The sequence below is a fragment of the Plectropomus leopardus genome, chromosome 9 (genome assembly GCF_008729295.1).
Source record: "Plectropomus leopardus isolate mb chromosome 9, YSFRI_Pleo_2.0, whole genome shotgun sequence".
Taxonomy (NCBI): domain Eukaryota; kingdom Metazoa; phylum Chordata; class Actinopteri; order Perciformes; family Serranidae; genus Plectropomus; species Plectropomus leopardus.
In genome coordinates, this window is record NC_056471.1 from 11,104,734 (window position 1) to 11,122,548 (window position 17,815).

Below are 17,815 nucleotides of genomic sequence, written 5' to 3' on the forward strand. Positions count from 1 at the left end.
ACAGTGTTTTGCACAAGTCCTAATTTCCCAGAATCTCCAGCAAACACAAATTGTGAAGTGCCACATTTTGGGAAATTTGCCAGGTGTGCAGCCTGTTTAAAGATCCAGTGTGTAGGATTTAGGGGCATCTATCAGCAGACACATAATTCAATATAATAAGTGTGTTTTCTTTCGTGTATAATGACCTGGAAATAAGAGTCCTTGTGTTTTATTACCCTAGAATCAGCCGTTTATTTGTACATACTGAGGGGGTCCACGTCCACTGGGACCACCTTGTTACACCGACATGTTTTTTACACTAGCCCAGAATGGACAAGCAAAACACAGGCTCAGGTTAGGGCCATTTATGTTGTCACGGTTTTGCGTAGAACAGATTTGCCAAAGGGGTGAGTTTAGTTGGTTGCAATCTACAGCCTCACCACTAGATGGCACTAATCTTACAACAGCTTAATTAATAAACCTTGTATAGGGCTGATGTTTTCAATCCATTTCTAGCACTTTGTCTAGTGGCCATTTGATGTTACTGCCAAGTTCCCTATAGATGCCGGTGTTTAATCTACGATGCTCTCATGTATGTGATCATATTTTACCCATGTGGTCTATACTTTTATGATTCATTTATGGGTATGGCTAGTACCTATCTCTTTTCACTTTGTTTAATGTATTATGTGATTTATGAGTGAGTGATCTATTATTTTGTCTTTATATGTCTTTGTTTAAGTGTGCTCCCTAACATAAATTATAATCAACCATGTTAATATGGCAGTAAAGTATTGAATCTGAAGGGTTCTTTGACATAAACTAGAACTGAGTGTTTTAAAAAATGACCGAAATTTGACATAAACTAACATTTTTGTCAACAGACTAAAACCAAATAAAAATGAGGTGCCACAATGAGCACAGCATATGTTAAAGTACTCAGACTGATGTTTTCTTATCCTAAATGTACACTATATGTTCGGGGAGTTAGTGTTCCTGGATCGGACTTCTGTGAGTCAAATTGGTTGCTCGCTGCATCTTAAAGAGGCAAATCATTATGATATCAAAATTTGACAGGAGAAAAGAATAAACGTCATGCGTGCAAGCACACACAAACGATCAGAGGGTGAGAGAGAGAGAGAGAGAGAGACATAGAGGGAAGAGAGAGAGAGAGGGAGACTCACAGATAAAGGCTGACATGTCCCCATGCCTATAAATAGCCCAGAGAGGCTGACAGTCAGGAACAAAACACTTTACACCAGCCATTCTGACAAGCAAAGGAGCATAGGGACAGCAAGGCCCCGTGTGTGTGTATGTGCGTGTGTCCGACAAAGTTTTACGTCTGCTCCCTTTCCTCAGGTCCCAACAGACAAGAGACACCCTCCAGAGACTCTTCCAAAACATTTAATTAGCATGTGCACTTTATCACTTTCATTATTTCCGAACATACTCCCTTCATTATTTTCCCTTCACTTCTTTCTTTCGTCTGTCCGCCTCAGCTCCTTCTCCTCTGCTCTCCTCTCTCCACTGTTGACTCCCTCTTCCATCTCTTTTTAAAAGTGCCTCAGCGTAAGAGCACGCATATTTCTATCACTGCAGAATTTGCTTGTCTGTGTCTCTCCTCCTTCCATCTTTTCCCTTCACTCTTTACCCTCTGATCTTTTTATAACTCCCTTTTCCTCTCAACTCCTTACATGACGTTATGATTCAGTCTTTTGCCTCCTGTTGGTGCTGGTAGACCTGTGTTCTGCTCAACTGTGCTTCTTCTAAAAGTAACAGAAAAGTGGTTAAGCAGCAATGTTTGACCAACACACTGCAGCTGAATTTGTTTTAGTTTAGTAAAGCAGCACACAATTTTTATCACCCGCCAATCTTAAGTCGCTCACTCCCTGAGGCACAGCGGGGCTTAAACGGAGGCGAGGATAAAATGCAACTGCTCAATTCTGATAACGCTGATTACACCCAGTCACCACAGTCAACTCCCAATTTGGATTTCTGTATTACTGCAAAATTCGGTGGGGCTAAATCTCCATTACCATCATCTGACGTTGAAATCTGGTCATGTTCTCACCTCCAGAACCCTTCCACTGATGTATCTGCTGCAGGTCTCACATTTCACCCCGTACTGGGCGTGGTAATCTGCCTCACAGTATGGCACTCCATCCCTGTAACATAGAGAATAAAACTAGATTTACCGCCTCGCCGTTGTATTCCTCCACGAACCAGTCATGTGGCACTTACAGTTTATATCCATGTCTGTTAAAACATGGATGCTTCACACACATCTTCCCCCTAGCAGCACATAAGATCTCTACAATCAGCACAATTTCAAGGTGGACACCCAAGATTAGAGTCACTGATTCTCTATCTGACTAAATATCTCCCCTTCTGTCTGAGTTATAATGTCGAGTAATGCCCAGAAAAGTGTTTTTTGTAAAACATTTTGATGTCATAGTGACCTTTGACATTTTGTATATAAATTTTCATCACTTCATCATTTAAATTTCGTCATAATTAGCGCATGATTTCTTCAGTTAAGGCCTTTTTTTTGTTCCAGTGACCTTTCATTATCTGGGGCTAATCATTTCATTGTTGAGTCCAAGCGGACATTTTGGCCAAATTAAAAAAAAAAACTCCTTCAAGGTGTCCTTGAAAAACCTCATTCACTGGAATCAGACAAGGTCATGGTGACCTTTACCTTTGACCTATGAACACCAAAATCTCATCAGTTCATTACTGAGTCCAACTGGATGTTTGTGCCAAATTTGAAGACATTCCCTCATGGTGTTCATGACGAGGTTGCATTTATGAGAATGGGACAGAAAGACGTATGGACAACCCGAAAAGATAATGTCTTCGGGCGTGGCCATATCCGGCACATAGGCATAAAAGCTTTAGCCCAGTGGTTCTCAACCAGGGGTCCTTGAGGGAGTTCCAGGGGCTTGCCAGAAAAATTGTAATTCAATTATTAAATACATGCGTCTATACCCCAAAATTAAAATATCAAAGCTGTAATTACACGTTTACTTTGACAAACTGTTGGAACACAAGTCAAAGATGCAACAAAACAGTGCCTCCAGTAAAATAGGTGAAACCTATTGGCAGGGTGAAACCTCAAAAGCAAGAGTTGCAATCTGCCATAAAACATTAAGACGATGAAGCAACTATGCACAGCTGAAGAGGGAAAATTACATTTTCACTATAAATTGACACACAAAGATGGCCAATTTTCAGCAGAATGCAGGAGATGAAGTGTTTAATGCCCAAATTTTTGGGGGAGAGAACCCCCTGACTCTGCTTTAATGTGATGGCCCCTGTTGTTGAAAAATAATCCCACATCCGTGGTGATACGAGTGACTTTTCTGATCATTCTGATCATCATCATGGAGGTCTCACTTTCTCCATGGTTATCTCCTCAACTGTAGTTGGCAACAATAGAATTGTGGTCTTAATCATATCTAACCAAAATCTTTTCAGACGGAGGTCCCTGACCTAATTTTTTAACAATTTAGGAGTCCTTGACACAAAAAAGCTTGAGATCCACTGGTTAAGCCTGTCTAGGGAAAAACTTGATATTAAAAATCACCATTGACGTCACACAGCAACGGCAGCATCCATGGAGGCGCACTTTGTAAATAGTAAAAATAAACTAAAAGGCAATGTCAATTATATTTGCATGTATTTAATTAAAATAATACATCTACTATCACATAGTAAAACCTGTTCTGCAAGTAAATTGATGTCAAAATATATCGTCCATGTTTTTAGGAAGCTGGTTACAGTAAACAATCTCTGAACCCGATCTTCTCTGTACAAAGGTTAATCTTCAAAGCGAGGCTGCCCTGCTGACGGCATAATTGTCCATGGACTAGCCACACAAACACCAGTTCGTCACTGTCCGTCATGTTTTTTTCTTTACATTTGGCGTTGTGAACCTGGAAATGCCTGAAAGTCGGAAGTTAAACATTTCAACTGGGAAATTCCGACCTCCAACTTTGAATGGAACGCAGCATATGACATGAGAATCACACACTTTGAAATGTCTTGTTTCTCTTGACACACTCACTTGCTGATGTACTCTCCGGTAAGGACCATGTTGCAGGTCCGACATCTGAAGCAGCTGACGTGCCACTGTTTCTCCAACGCCAGGAGAGACTGCCCCTGCTTGATCTCAGCTCTACACCCGGCACAGTCTAAAGAAGAGTGTGAAAGAAATAGAAAGAAAAATGGAAAAAAGAGACAGGATGGGCGGAAGGAGGCAGACAGAGGAAAGAGGAAATGTAGAGAGGAGTGAGGAAGGAGGGAAAGACAAAGTGAGCCAAGGTGTAATTGTACATCTTTAAACACCCACTGTGCTCCTTAGTGTAGTTTTCTACCCCTTTGGCACAGCCACTTTCTTAGTCAATAGCTGTACTAATGCAAGATATTGCAGAGCTGTGAGGCTCGTTCTCTCAACTGTAAGCACTGTTAAACATGATTGAATGCAGGCAGAAGGCAAGTATTACTGAAAAAGCCTCGGGGCAAAAACAGTTGCATAAAATCCCTCTCACATGAGACATGATGATTCTCTCTCTGTCTGTTTCTCTCATGCACACACACAAGCACATTGTATACAAGCAGACTGCACAATTCCAGTTCCCTCAGAATGACGCGCCAGCACGCGCTTATTGACCACCACTAACAGGGCAAGAAAGCAACAGGACAGCACTGAGGCTACAAATGATGCATGGTTGCAGAGTGACAAAATGCTGAAAAAAGGTCAGCACTCCATTTGTTTCCATTTGGAAGACGTTTGGCCCAGCTTACCCTTTTCTGACCCGGTCTACTGCCCCTGAGAGAAGCCTGGAGTCACAAGGGACCACTGCACTCCGCCCTGTCAGCCAAGACAAACTGTGTTTTGCAGTAAAAAAAACTGCACTGTATTGAGTCTAGTTACTGCAGTCCAAATAAATCTTTACTGTCATTTGGTGGTGATAGTGCTGAGTCTATGGAGGCAGGATTTCAGCCCCAGACCGTGACTGTGCACGGCTGATTTTCTCCTGAGTCATGATACAGTTCCCATTTTAACCACTGAATAAAAAAGGGATTACATCTTCTAAAAATTATGTAGCTTGTGAGGGAAAATTTTTGGATATGGTTACATATAAATTCACACTGATGATGGAGTAAAGAAAGGTGCCTCTGCACTGTTGTTGCTTTTCGGGCCACATCTCAGTCTGTGATGTCACAGCAGGTGTTTTCAGCTGTCTAAAGCAAAATGTGACATCAATAATTGGGGCATAGCCAATGCAACAGGTTCAAATGTTTGAACTCGCAGACATCAGTGCTGTCATGTCAAACTCCTTTAAAAGGACAGTGTCACATTTTTGGATATACTCATACAGTAATACGCTGTCTTAGTTGAGAATCAGTCTAAAAATCCATCTTTCAAATGTGATGCAAAGCAAGCAGGTGATTAAATTAGCTTAGCACAAAGACTGGAAACAAGGGAAACGGCAACCCTGGTTCTGTCTGAGGAACAAAAAGGAAAAAAAAAGCAGTGTCTTGGAATAGTCTGGCGCATAAGTCCCTGTAAAACCAAAAAATGGTGATGTCACTTTGTTTTTTCTGTAGACTGAATTTTTAAAAAAATTTCTGTAGAGCTGGTTAGCGCATTTTGTTTCTGTATGACAGAGCTGTTTTTGGCAGTCTTGATGCTAAATTAAACAGACTACATCTTGTCTTTATCTATTTGTGTGTAGCTATATATATATATTATATATATATATATATATATATATATATATATATATATGTATATATAGGAGTCCCAGAGCAGATTTGAAGAGGGAATATTGTCACTTAGCTCCTCTTAAAGGAATAGTTGGCATGTAGTCATCTTATATTGCAGATTTATACACTGAAGAGTTATTCATCCATAATAACGAGTTTGGGGTTTCATCTGAGTTTGTTGCATATTTTCTACATGCAATTTGTTTCTCAGAAGTTGAACCAGAGATGAATTTTCTTTTGTATCAATTGAGGGGATCATTACTACTTTCATATTTTACTACTTTCATATGTGTCAGAATAATTCAATATAACAATACAGTCAGAAGCGAGTTAACTTAGCTTCGTGTTAAAGACTGAAAACAGGGGGAAACATCTCTAATGCTCATTGGAAACAAAATGCACCAACCAGCACCTATAAAAGCTCACTAATTAACATAATGTATCTGTTTAAAAAAGAAAAAAGCGGGTTTTAATTTTCTTACCTTTGGACAAAGCTAGCAACTGTGCTTAGCTAAGCTAGCAGCCTGCTGTTGGTAGTATGAGAGTGTAATATTTTCAACTAACTCAGCAAGAGAGTGAATAAACGTGTTTCCAAGAAGTTGAACTAATTCTTTAAACAGAAGCAAAGAAGGATTAAGACAGGCAAGTAAAACTTTGATTGCGGTTATAAAACTACATTTCTCAGGGTCAGTGTTTGGCCATTGATGCGTATAAGAAAATGTCCACTGATAATACTACCCACCATGTTATCTTATGCTTGTTCTGAACCCTTTCCCCTAAAATAATCATTGTGTACTCACTAAAAGGATTTCCACCACTTTTGTACACAGAGCATATATTTGCATTCTTAAACATCAAAATGACATAGGCTGTAAAAGCCAGCGCATTACATTTAGTTTCTGCACTCTGTGTGCCGTCTCTTAGACTGTCTCCTCATAAGACAGAGTGATGAACACGTACCTGGGGAGCCGTTTGGATTTCATTTTCTGAATGGTGCGATCTGGGGAGGACAGTTATTCACTGCTTCTCCACCATCTGTTATTCCTGCACAGCCAGTGAGCAGCAGCCTGCTGTCGGCATGCCACACTTCACAAATGATTCACTATCAATCACTATTGCTTTGTTGTGGGGCCATAATTTGTCATTTTCCTGCTTTACTCTTAAAAAGGTGAGGGCTATTCCCACATATCTATTAACACACAGGATACTCAGCTCATTACGCTGTAATATGTGACCAGATGTACACTGATTACATAAAATCCTCTATTCTCTTGTATGTTTAGTGTTGACAGTAATGAATGTGTCTATTTGTGTTGCATAATTCTCAGCTGGCAGATCAGTGCGACAGGTCGGACCACTGATTTGACAGACACTTGATTAGCTAAATGAGCTAAATGGGCCTTGTGGACACATCACATTACACTCAGCGCACTGTAGCGCCTGGTGGCCCTAAACAGAACGGGCAGAGCGAGGCGGACGCCGGACTTACGGCTGGGCCCGTGGATCTTGATCGGTTCATTTGGCTTGACAAGTGTGCGAGAACACTGCTGGCACACGCAGTCCTTTCCACTGAATGTCACTCTGTCTCCAATGGGGAAGGGTTTACTAAGGAGGAGAAGAAAATACAGAGAGGGAGAATTAGAAAACAGGCACACAATAGGAGATGAAAATGCCTGCAGTGATTCTGTGTGTTTACATTAAACCCAAGCGCACACATGGACATAACAAATGGGTGCAGGCAGAAACATGATTGGGTGACAGACAGGCCATAATCCTGCTGACACAAGCTAAATACACTCTGACATCCCCTACGAAGCTGAAAATGCATTTCCAAACAGTCGAGGCGATGGGTTAATAGGACGTTGATTGTTGCAGGAGCACCTGGCTGCTCTGTGATTAAAGAGGCGATAATGTGACGCTGCCATGGGTCTCTGAAAGGAAAACTGGCTCTCTCTTAGTGAGAATGAAAACTTATTAGGGAGAGTGTGAAGCGCATACTGATCTTAATGTCTTCTTTTTCTCAGTCCGTCCGCCCAGTTTGCTCTGCCTTGCTCACACACTACACAGCTGGTGCCACCAGGTTACAGTTTTCTCCTCCGCTTTATCACTAAACTGTGATTAAGAAGAATAAATACACACATGCAAACGAGCAGAGAGCATAGCAGCAAAACAGCGCCTTTTAAAATTAAATTTACCACATCATCATGCCTCGTTTTGTTTCTCTTTCCTCCTCTGTAGCATTTTTTGTAGCGTCAGATTGATTTCTTTATGACTGGGGAGGATGTGAGAATGAATGGGGAGCTAAAAGGCTTAGGGAAGGCTGGTTAAAAAGACATAGACGGCAGTAATCCTTTTACTCCCCCGCCGAGGCCTGGAGCCGCAGCCAAGACCCAGAGGGAGGCTAAAGTCTCCAGCAGAGCTCACAGTCAGCACACAAGAGTGCAGTTACATCCATGTATGTAGTCGGAGATGTGCAGAGGCAGGCTTGTGCAATATATACACGCAGCTGCGGAGGTTGTGAGTCCTCGAAAGTGTGTTTCTAGGGAGCTATTTTATAACTGTCTTAATATGTGTGTGTGTGTGTGTGTGTGTGTGTGTGTGTGTGTGTGTGTATTCTAGGTTTGCTCCTTTGTGGTTTTATATTATTCAAAGAAGGGCAGCGTCCGTACATAAAACAGAAAGGACGGACAAGTGAGCAGAACGGATGAGCCAGCGGAGACGCTCCATTACACAAATTATTCAACAAGGGCCCTGTTAAATACTGAAAGGGACACAAGTTGATGAAAACTGAGAAAGGGTACAACTTCATTTTAATTTCCCCCTTCAGTTGATCCCAAGGTTAGCCATCTGTTTGTAAACAGACAATTTTTAATTTCTAATTTAACTGACGGGAGCAAAACATTGGAAAAATATAGAATTCTGTAGCGTACATGATCTCTTGTTTTCTGGATTTGTGTCCACTTCTCAGCATGACAGGCAAGCGTAGCTTTTGTTTCAACATCGGGGGGACAACACATATAAAATAGAATTAAAACTTGTGAATTTCCCATTGTGTGTTTGTTTGTGTTTCCCTTTTGTATAATTCTGTTTTGCCTCTCTAAATTCTTCACAAGTTCTTTTTTTCCCTCAGTAGCAACTTTGTGGAGTTTGAGTCCTAGGATGGATACCTGATTTGTTAGTCCGGCCAGAGTTGAACAAATCAGATCAATGGATGAAAGGAGCAGCTGCTACAGAGATGATGAAAGCAAACTTTTAGACTCAACAAAATTAACATTTAAGTTTCAGTTTCTCTGTACCTGAAGTTCTGATGCTCTCTTCAGAGTGCGCTCTTCACTCTGAGAGTGTGGTGCAGTGCATAACTGAATGGTATATATATATATATATTCTATTAGCGCTCCTGATGAACTGTCCAGCTTCAAAAATATAAAATCAGTTTGTGGCAGCAGATGTTTTGATCGTGGGGGCCGTCACAAATGAATGAATGTGTGGGAAACCCTGAAACAGGGGCTTGAGGGTTGTCCTCTAGGAAATCTGAATGCAAAACACTTCCCTGCACCATCTTGTGCTTTTACATCATCAATTTATGGTTGAAAGTGTCTAATTCTGTCACAAGTCCTCAGCAACTTTCATGTTTTTATTGGTGGGCACAAATGCACATGTTCTAAATATTGAGAGGAACTATGAAAAAATCTATGCCTATGATGACAAGCTAAATCTTGCACGTATAAGCACCTGACCAGATATCCCAGTCTACAGTCCTACTTAAGCGTAGGAAATTCTGCGACGGGGCATAAGAGTCTGTCTTTGACCTTGTCTTTACCTGTGTGTTGCGCTCACTCTCAAGACGCTCTTGCCTTGTCAGCCTTTCTCTGCGCTTTAAAAATTTACTCTGTTTACATATTTAATGCATGCCCCCCCCCCCCTCTCCTTTTTTTGCCTAAACTGGCCACAGAAGTAAAGCTATTTCTGGCTTTAGGGATGTGCCCTCTGGCTTTGATCACCACCGCTTTTTCTTCAAAAACAACAGCGCGCATAAGTGAAACTCGCAATCTGCCGTCATTACAGCTGATGACAAAGACAAAGAGAGGGATGATGATGAAGACGTGAAGGAGGATGATGGGATGCGGATGGTGATTAAGAGTGGGGAAATGATGACGGTAATGATGAGGAAAAGAAGGAGGAGGAGGAGGAGAAGGAGGAGAGGGTGGAGAAGGAAGACATGATGAAGAAAAAATAGAGGAGGTACAAGAAAGAACTGTGAGCGATGTGACAGAGGGCAGACGGAGCAGGAAAGAGGAGATTCACCCTTCGGCTTCTCGCTGTCTCTTCTAGTTGACTCCACACACACTGACACACACACACACACACACACACACACACACACACACACACACACACACACACACACTCATCGCCGTCACTGCCTGGACTGCTCCACTGACTGTCTTTGGCCAGTTGGTGTCAGCTCAGTTTTTTTGTTTTGTTTTTTTGCCCATGGCTGCTGGGCATGACTGCGTGTTTATCAGCCAATGTCAAGCAGATACACGACAACAGACAAACACTGGAGGGAGGTAAGGGAAGATCGCTCTTATGTAAACCTTATGACACATTAAAACAGGATGGGTGGGACAAAACAATGAAGAGGGAGCTTTTCAGAATGAAATAGAAAGGGAAGGGAGAGGACATGAAGAGCAAAATGATGAAATAAAAAGAGGAAAGGAGCCAACAGGGATGCTGACTCTTACTTTGTTCAGCAGGAGCTTAACACGAACGCTGATGGAGGTCAGAGGGATATGGCCTACTTTTACTAAACCTAACAACGTGAAACACCAGGTCAGCTCTCTTTTTGGAATCGTGTCTCGACTAAGCAAAACGACAAGCCACTTGAGCTTTCCAATCAGACAATTATAGACATTCAGGAGCCGTGATAAGACTAAATCATAAGCTGAATGGCATTAATAAAGCCACTATACTCATTTCTTTATATATGAAAAGATGAATCACAATTGCGTTTCTTCTTTTGAAAGATGCAACTTGTGAGACATCATTTGAGGAAGGATCGCATGGTCACAAGGCAGAAAAATACCATAAACTCCTTCAGAATCCACAGTTTACCTCTTGTCCTCCGGCTGCTACAGGCAACTTTCACTAATGAATTGGAGCTTTTGTGATTCATCACAGTACAGAACAGATACAGAACAGTACAAATAAAGACATGATGTTCTGTGCAATATACAACGCAATAACAGACTGATGTGTTTATGTAGCATGGGTAAATGTGTACCAAACGGAGTAAGCAATACACATAAAATCCTTTATCAAAAATTGTAATATCAACAGATATTGCGGTAATTTTTCCGGGAAACATAACATAATAACAGAATCTTGATTCATATTTAATCAGGGCTGCCTGCTTCGACAGTTGGACGCTGTACATGAGCAGTGATTGACATCACTGACAGCAGCCTAAGAGATGCCTTTGCCCTGATTGATTGTTTTTGCTCACATGGCTTAGATTCTTGCAAATGCCATACGAAGCACTACGAGAAAGCAGAGGAATATGATTTTTTTTTCACATGCTTTCTGTCCCACACTGTGTGGAAAAAGTGACAGCTACACCAGATATGCAAAAAATGTTATTTTTTATAAAAGTTACCCATTATAGCTGTAAAAGGAAAAAAAAAAAGAAACCTTAAGAGGAGCAACTGTGGAGGAATCTCTCTCCCTGGATGGACAGACGTACGATAGATGTCGTATGTAAACCAACATATTAAAATTACAGTACAGATGATCTAAATGATCGGGGACCCTTCTGTGCGGAGTTTGCATGCTCTCCCCGTGTCTGCGTGGGTTCTCTCCGGGGTCTCCAGCTTCCTCCCACAGTCCACGACATGCAGGTCAGGTTGTTTGGTCAGGCTCTAAATTGCCCTTAGGTGTGACTGTGAGCCTGTATGTTTGTCTGTCTATATGTGTCGGCCCTGCGATAGTCTGGCGACCTGTCCAGGGTGTACCCCGCCTACCCCGCCCTTCCGCTGATGACAGCTGGGATTGGCTACTGTAGCTGTATATATGCAGCAGTATTTGTATGTGTAAGTGTGTGTACCTGCAGACACTGCAGACAAAGCACTTTGGGTGGTACGTGCGTCCAAGAGCGGAGACCACCTCTCCCGTGATGAAGCTGTCACAGCGGTCGCAGCGTGTGCCATACAGACGCTGATAGTCTGCCGTGCAGATGTACTCGCCCTTCTTCTGGAAGAAGCCGGATCGCGCCAGATCACAGTTACACACTGCAGAGAGAACAGGTAAGAGGAAGTTAGACATTAGGACACTCAAAGCACGAATATGCAGTTGTGGATGAGGGAAACAACAGATGTTTCCAGTTTCTGTCATGTGCTCATAAAATCAAATGAAATAACATTCAGCAGCATTAAGTGTAATACAAGTCCTATTTGTCAATGTTTTGAGACATCGAATTGTTTTTTCAGTCCCTCCTTTCTACCTGTTTGTGTGTGCATGTGTGTATGTTTATGTTGTGTGTATGTTTGTCTTCACACATGACTTGCTAGGGGAGTTATTCCACTCTAGACAGTGGTGAGCCAATTTGCTCTGATGGGAATATAATGATATAATCAGTGGAAAAGTCATTTTGTGCTAAACAATGTGAGGAGGGAGACAAAACAACAGACCACAAGTTCCCAGCATCATCAGAGCATCGACTGCAGTCTCATTAAATACCAATGGAGAAGACACTGAAATAATTTTCTGTGTATGTACAAGGTGAGTGCCCAGTTTGTGTATGTGTGCGTGTATATTATATATCCTAACAATGCATGCTACAGCGCTTTGCCATGTAACCGAGAGTAAATTCCAGTGGGTGTAACAGTATAGCTAAGAGGTATTTTCACGGATCAGTGGACAGTGTGGTTGCTGCTCTCAGCCTGGTGTTCTCAGGCACTGTTCAAAGATTTCCCCATGTAATCAGGAAGGCCGCAATCACTTGACCAATATGGTGACAGAAGAAAAGAAGGAAGATATATAAATAGCATAACTCATCATAATCATTCAAGTCAAGGTGGTGGGTCAAACAAACACAGGACTTTCCCCCAGGAGACTGGTGTTTCTGTGTGAACTTAAAGTTGTTTTAAGGGACACCATCACCATGCAGTGTGACAGCAGCATTCGTGGGGCACTAAATAGTTAGTTATATGAACCATTGCATCCACATTTTTAAGATATATGAACTGCTGTACGAGGATACATTGCTATGTTAAAAAGATTTATTTTCTTCCACAATTTATATACAGTTGGTAGGCCAGCATGTATTCATGGCAGCAGAATGGTGTGCTTGTGTGTGGGATTGACACAAAAATAAACTGCTGTCTCTGCACTCAGTAATCAAGGAACATGTCACCCAGTGCAACAGCGTGGCTCATTGATATGTTTGGATTAGCTTTTGGACAACAATGGTGTTTTAGGGAACAGATGGATAAAAAACATCAAGCAAATATAGATAATGACCACATTCATTATTTACAGCAAAATGGATAACAATATATCAGCAAAATATCAGCATATCATCAATGGCACCTCATTACACATAAACTAGGGTTTTGTTGATCATATTGTTTAATATATTATGAATGCATCATCATTTCACAGTAGTGGCCTATTGTTGATAATAGATTTTAAATAATAACAATATTTAGAGAAGCCATGTCCTTGGCTGACCTCTCAGAGCATGTTGGTGTGACATCACTCAGCTAGAATTTTAGAATCGTGATGGAACAGTCAGAAGAACTCTTGACCGCCTTCACTCTGAACTCTGTTCATTTGTGCCAGAAAGATCGACCGTGTTCGACCACTCTCGAGACTATCGTTGAGTTTACGCTTGTTGAATTTGCATCGTCGCTTTGCCTGTTTTATTGTTCTGTCTTGTGATACAGAAACAATATCATAATGGAGTTTCTTGAAGGAGGAATCTACCGACCCATAAGGGTATGTGAGAAAGTTTTTGTCTTTACTGGAAAATCTGACAACTTGATCTTTTAACATAATCTTGTAAAACAATTGCCTTGAAAAGGGAAAGTATTCATGTTAATATTAATGTTGATTTTATATTTAACTGTAACTTAACTTCACTTGAAATGTAGCTGCATTTACTTAAGTTTGTAAAGTTGTTGCAACTTAAAATGAAATTACCTATTCTTTATAAGTGTTATCAACTTCAGTAAACCAAGTTAGTCTAACTAAAATTGATCATGACAAAGAGGACTTTGTCAATGATAAAGTTAGGATATCTGCAAATTCTCTTTTCTGAACATGTTTAAGAAAATACAAATATGACTGATTAGTTTGCAACCTGCAGCAGACAGGTATATAGCAGTGAACTTGGTTTACTGAAGATGCCAAAACTTAGAAAGATTGATTTAATCAAACTCATCCTTTTAAAGTGGAAATAACATCCAAAGATTAAGTAAATACAACTACATTTTAGGAAACTTAACAATTTTATATAAAGTAAACATAAATTAAGACTAGTAGTTATATTCACTCATGTTTTTCAGTGCAATCAGTTTCCTATTTAAAAAATCATTGACATATACTACAATGAGTTAGATTTTAAACATTTTCAGATATATTTTGAAAAAAGTGCATTAAATCTAAAATCAGCATGTCTTATTTTCTTCAAAGGTGTTGTTTGACACACCCATTTACGATCGGGCTCTGCAGATTTGCTGGACTATTACCAGTTATAAGTCACAGGTAAGAGCTTCTATCCTTGCAAGCAGACGCTAACATAAAATATTACATACATCCTGTTAAACTTTGTCTTTCTATATTAAAAGATGACTTATGTCTTGTGTTTCATAGATTGCACTGATGAGAGAACTCCTGAGGCTTCAGCAGAAAAACCAGATCCCATCTCAGGTGACTGCTGAAGACCTGATCAGCTTGATTTTGGAAGAAAGCAGAAATACTGTGAGAGAACGGTAAGTACTCAGACACATGAAGACACTCCGTCACTACTCCTTAAACTCTCCACATATATTAAAGCTACTCTAATGATGCATACAGCGTAGTTAAAATAGAACTTCTGTTTTGCTTCTTATTAAAGCCTTTGGGAGTTTGAACTGGAGGATTTCGATGAGGATGTCAAACCTCTGCTGACACTGGTAAGACAACAGCACTGGCAAGACTTACAGCAGTTTGTAGTATATTATTATTTTATCCTCTAAATTTGTCAAAACTGCACCTTATATCTGTTTTCTTGTTTCAGATGTGGGCAGTAAAAATGTCAGCAACAAAATGCGGGACATTGAGTTTGAAGCCCGGATGCTCCTCAACTTCCCAGAGGCCGTACCTCCTGCTTTTCGGTATGCTATATTTGACATGTATTATCATCAGTTTAACTGCAGTGGTTATTTTATCTCTGTGATTTTCTGAGGTGTTTTAAATATCAATTTTAATGAATGTTACCTACAGAAATCCAGAATTCTTCCGCTTGGCCAAAAAGTACGCCAGGATCCTGAGACAGAAGCAGAGGCAGCCTACCAGCTCCAAACTGCTCAGCCCTACAGAGGTGGTGCTCCAGGTCGTACCCCGAGTCCTGCAGGGCTTCTGGGTGCTTCCATCTTGCATACTTTTGAACATGCCCTCCAAGAGACTGAGCAAGATTTCTGTTGGGGTAACAAAGGCGGTTTTGGACCGAGTCTCTGGCGCTCTCACCCATGTGGACCATCAGGTCCCCTTCTCCCGCTCCATCAGGGATGAGATGGTCCAGTCTATCCAGACCGTGATCCGGGAAATGTTCCCACGTGATGTTCTGGTGAACAGGATCAACAGCTTCGCTCCAGTGCTGCTGAGTGACATTGCTGAAGTTGCAGCGGGACAGATTAGTGAGCTGTTTCAGCCTCAGAGCCCCAAAGTGCCGGCTCATCTGACCCCCACTGCTGAACCTGCTGCCAGCACTCCAGTCCAGGATGAGTCAAACCTGGCTGTAACTGAGAAGGAGCCGCCAACTGCCAGTCCAGAGACTAACTCTGCTGTGGTTTCAACCCCTCCAGCTTCTCCAACACCCCCTGTTGAACCTCCATCTATAACTGATGTCGAGGACAGGGAGGCTGTTGATGTCGAAGCCAGCCCGGAGAATGAAGAACCCACCAGAGACCCACGCTCTGCTGCTGTTCCAGCTTCTCAGACACCCCCTGCTGAACCTCCATCAACTACTGATGTCGAGGACAGGGAGGATGTCAGTGACAAATACTGCCTGGAAAATGACCAGAACCCACAGACACTCCATCAGAGACCAAAACTCTGTTGTGGTTCCACCTTTGACACCCCCTGCTGACCCCTCCATCCCCAACAGATGTAGAGGTCAGGGAGGATGAAGACGACAAACACGGCTTTGACACTGAACCCACCAGAGACCAAAACTCTGCTGTGGTTCCACCATCAACACCCCCTGCTGATCCTCCATCTAATACTGATGTTGAGGTCAGGGAGGATGAAGACGACAAACCCAGCTTTGACAATGATCCGGATCCCACCAGAGTGGTTCCATCTCCTCCGTCACCCCCTACTGAACCTCCGTTTGCGACTGACGTTGAGGCCAGGGAGGATGAAGATGATGACTGCTGCCTGGAGACAGAGCCAGAGCTCAGCAGAGAACCAGCCTCGGTTGAGCCTCCTGCTCCCCCGTCTCCACTGACCCCTCCTGATGAAGCTGCGATTATTACTGCGGTGCAGGACGGCTTCACCACCAGTCTGGCTGAAACAGAGCAGCCAACCTCCAGTCCAGAGACAAGCTCTCCTGAGGTTTCATCTCCACCAGCTCCTATTGAACCTCCCATCACTGATGTCCAGGACAGCGAGGACACTAATGAAAGGCCAAGCCTGGAAGACGGCCAAGAAGTGACCAGACAACCAGTCTCTGCTCTGCCAGCGTCACCGGGTCCTCTGACCCCTCCTCTGGAGCCTGTGGTCACTGTAGTGTACCCAGAGGACAGACAGAAGAGAGCGCGGGCTTCTTTCCGCACTCTTTTCCAGTCTGTGTGCTGCTGCTTCGGAGTCACAGACTCTGAGGCCGAGTCACTGTTTTATTAATATATACGTATATATACGTATATAAAATACAATAAAATTTTTATTGTATTTCAAAAATTAAATGATTGTGGTCATGTGTACAATTGTTTAAATGCTGTACTGTTTAAAGGTATGTACGCAGTTTTTCATTTGAATCTTTTGATTCACAATTTAATACTCAAGTGTAAATGAATTTTACTTAGGTTTTTGTGTTCCAAAAAATGTTGTTGCACAATTATGACACGTTATTAACGGCGTTAGGGTGTGTATTATAACCTGTGAATTTCGCTGTCACACTGAATGTCTCGCTCAGCCTGTTCAAACTTTGAAACTGCTAAAACAAATCATCTATTACTTGTATTTAACAACCAAATCCAGCATAATTGAAAGTGCAGCCCTTCTGCATTGTCTTCATTTGTCAGCACTGGAGGTTGTCACTTGGTTTAATCAAATTCATTTGATCTTGGTTTTACAAGGGGTTATGCCCCCGACCATGACTATTTCTTGGCTGGGAAGAGTTACCAGGTAACCTGCAGAGGCTTCAGGAAGTTAATACTTCCAGTCTTTATGTTAAACTAAGCTAAGTGGCAGCTAGCCTAGGTATCAGTTTTCTCATTTATTTCCCAATTTGTCAAACCATTCCTTCAGTGCCCCTTCCTGCATCTATAACCACAATAAAAGACAAAAGAAGCATGCCCACTAGAAGGTGATCCAACACAATACTCTGGACTAAACAGAAAGACTCACTGAAATGATTGCTGAATGAATGAATAGCAGATTCTGAGTGCAGAAACATTCAGATCCTCCTGATAAGCCTGCAGCTCATGTGAAATGGGTCATGAATTGGAAACAAGATTACAGGCTTTAAACACCCGCTACTGGTAGACTGAGCCGTTGGTCAGGACATTAGAACCAGACAGCAGAGTACAGATTGGACTGCCAGGAAAACTTACAACTCTTGTACTTCATACCAATAAGAAAA

The 17,815-nt window shown here is 41.8% G+C and overlaps 1 protein-coding gene across 1 annotated transcript in view; it reads right to left on the reverse strand.

Annotated features, from left to right (window-relative positions):
* ablim3 (actin binding LIM protein family, member 3) overlaps nucleotides 1-17,815 on the reverse strand; it is a 61,514-nt gene that overhangs the window by 18,846 nt on the left and 24,853 nt on the right. Inside the window, exons 3-6 of the mRNA XM_042493258.1 lie at nucleotides 11,855-12,038; nucleotides 7,241-7,356; nucleotides 4,046-4,172; nucleotides 2,051-2,144 (exon numbers count right to left, since the gene is read on the reverse strand). Of these exons, the coding sequence (XP_042349192.1) occupies nucleotides 2,051-2,144; nucleotides 4,046-4,172; nucleotides 7,241-7,356; nucleotides 11,855-12,038 (521 nt within the window). The remainder of the gene's footprint in view (nucleotides 1-2,050; nucleotides 2,145-4,045; nucleotides 4,173-7,240; nucleotides 7,357-11,854; nucleotides 12,039-17,815) is intronic.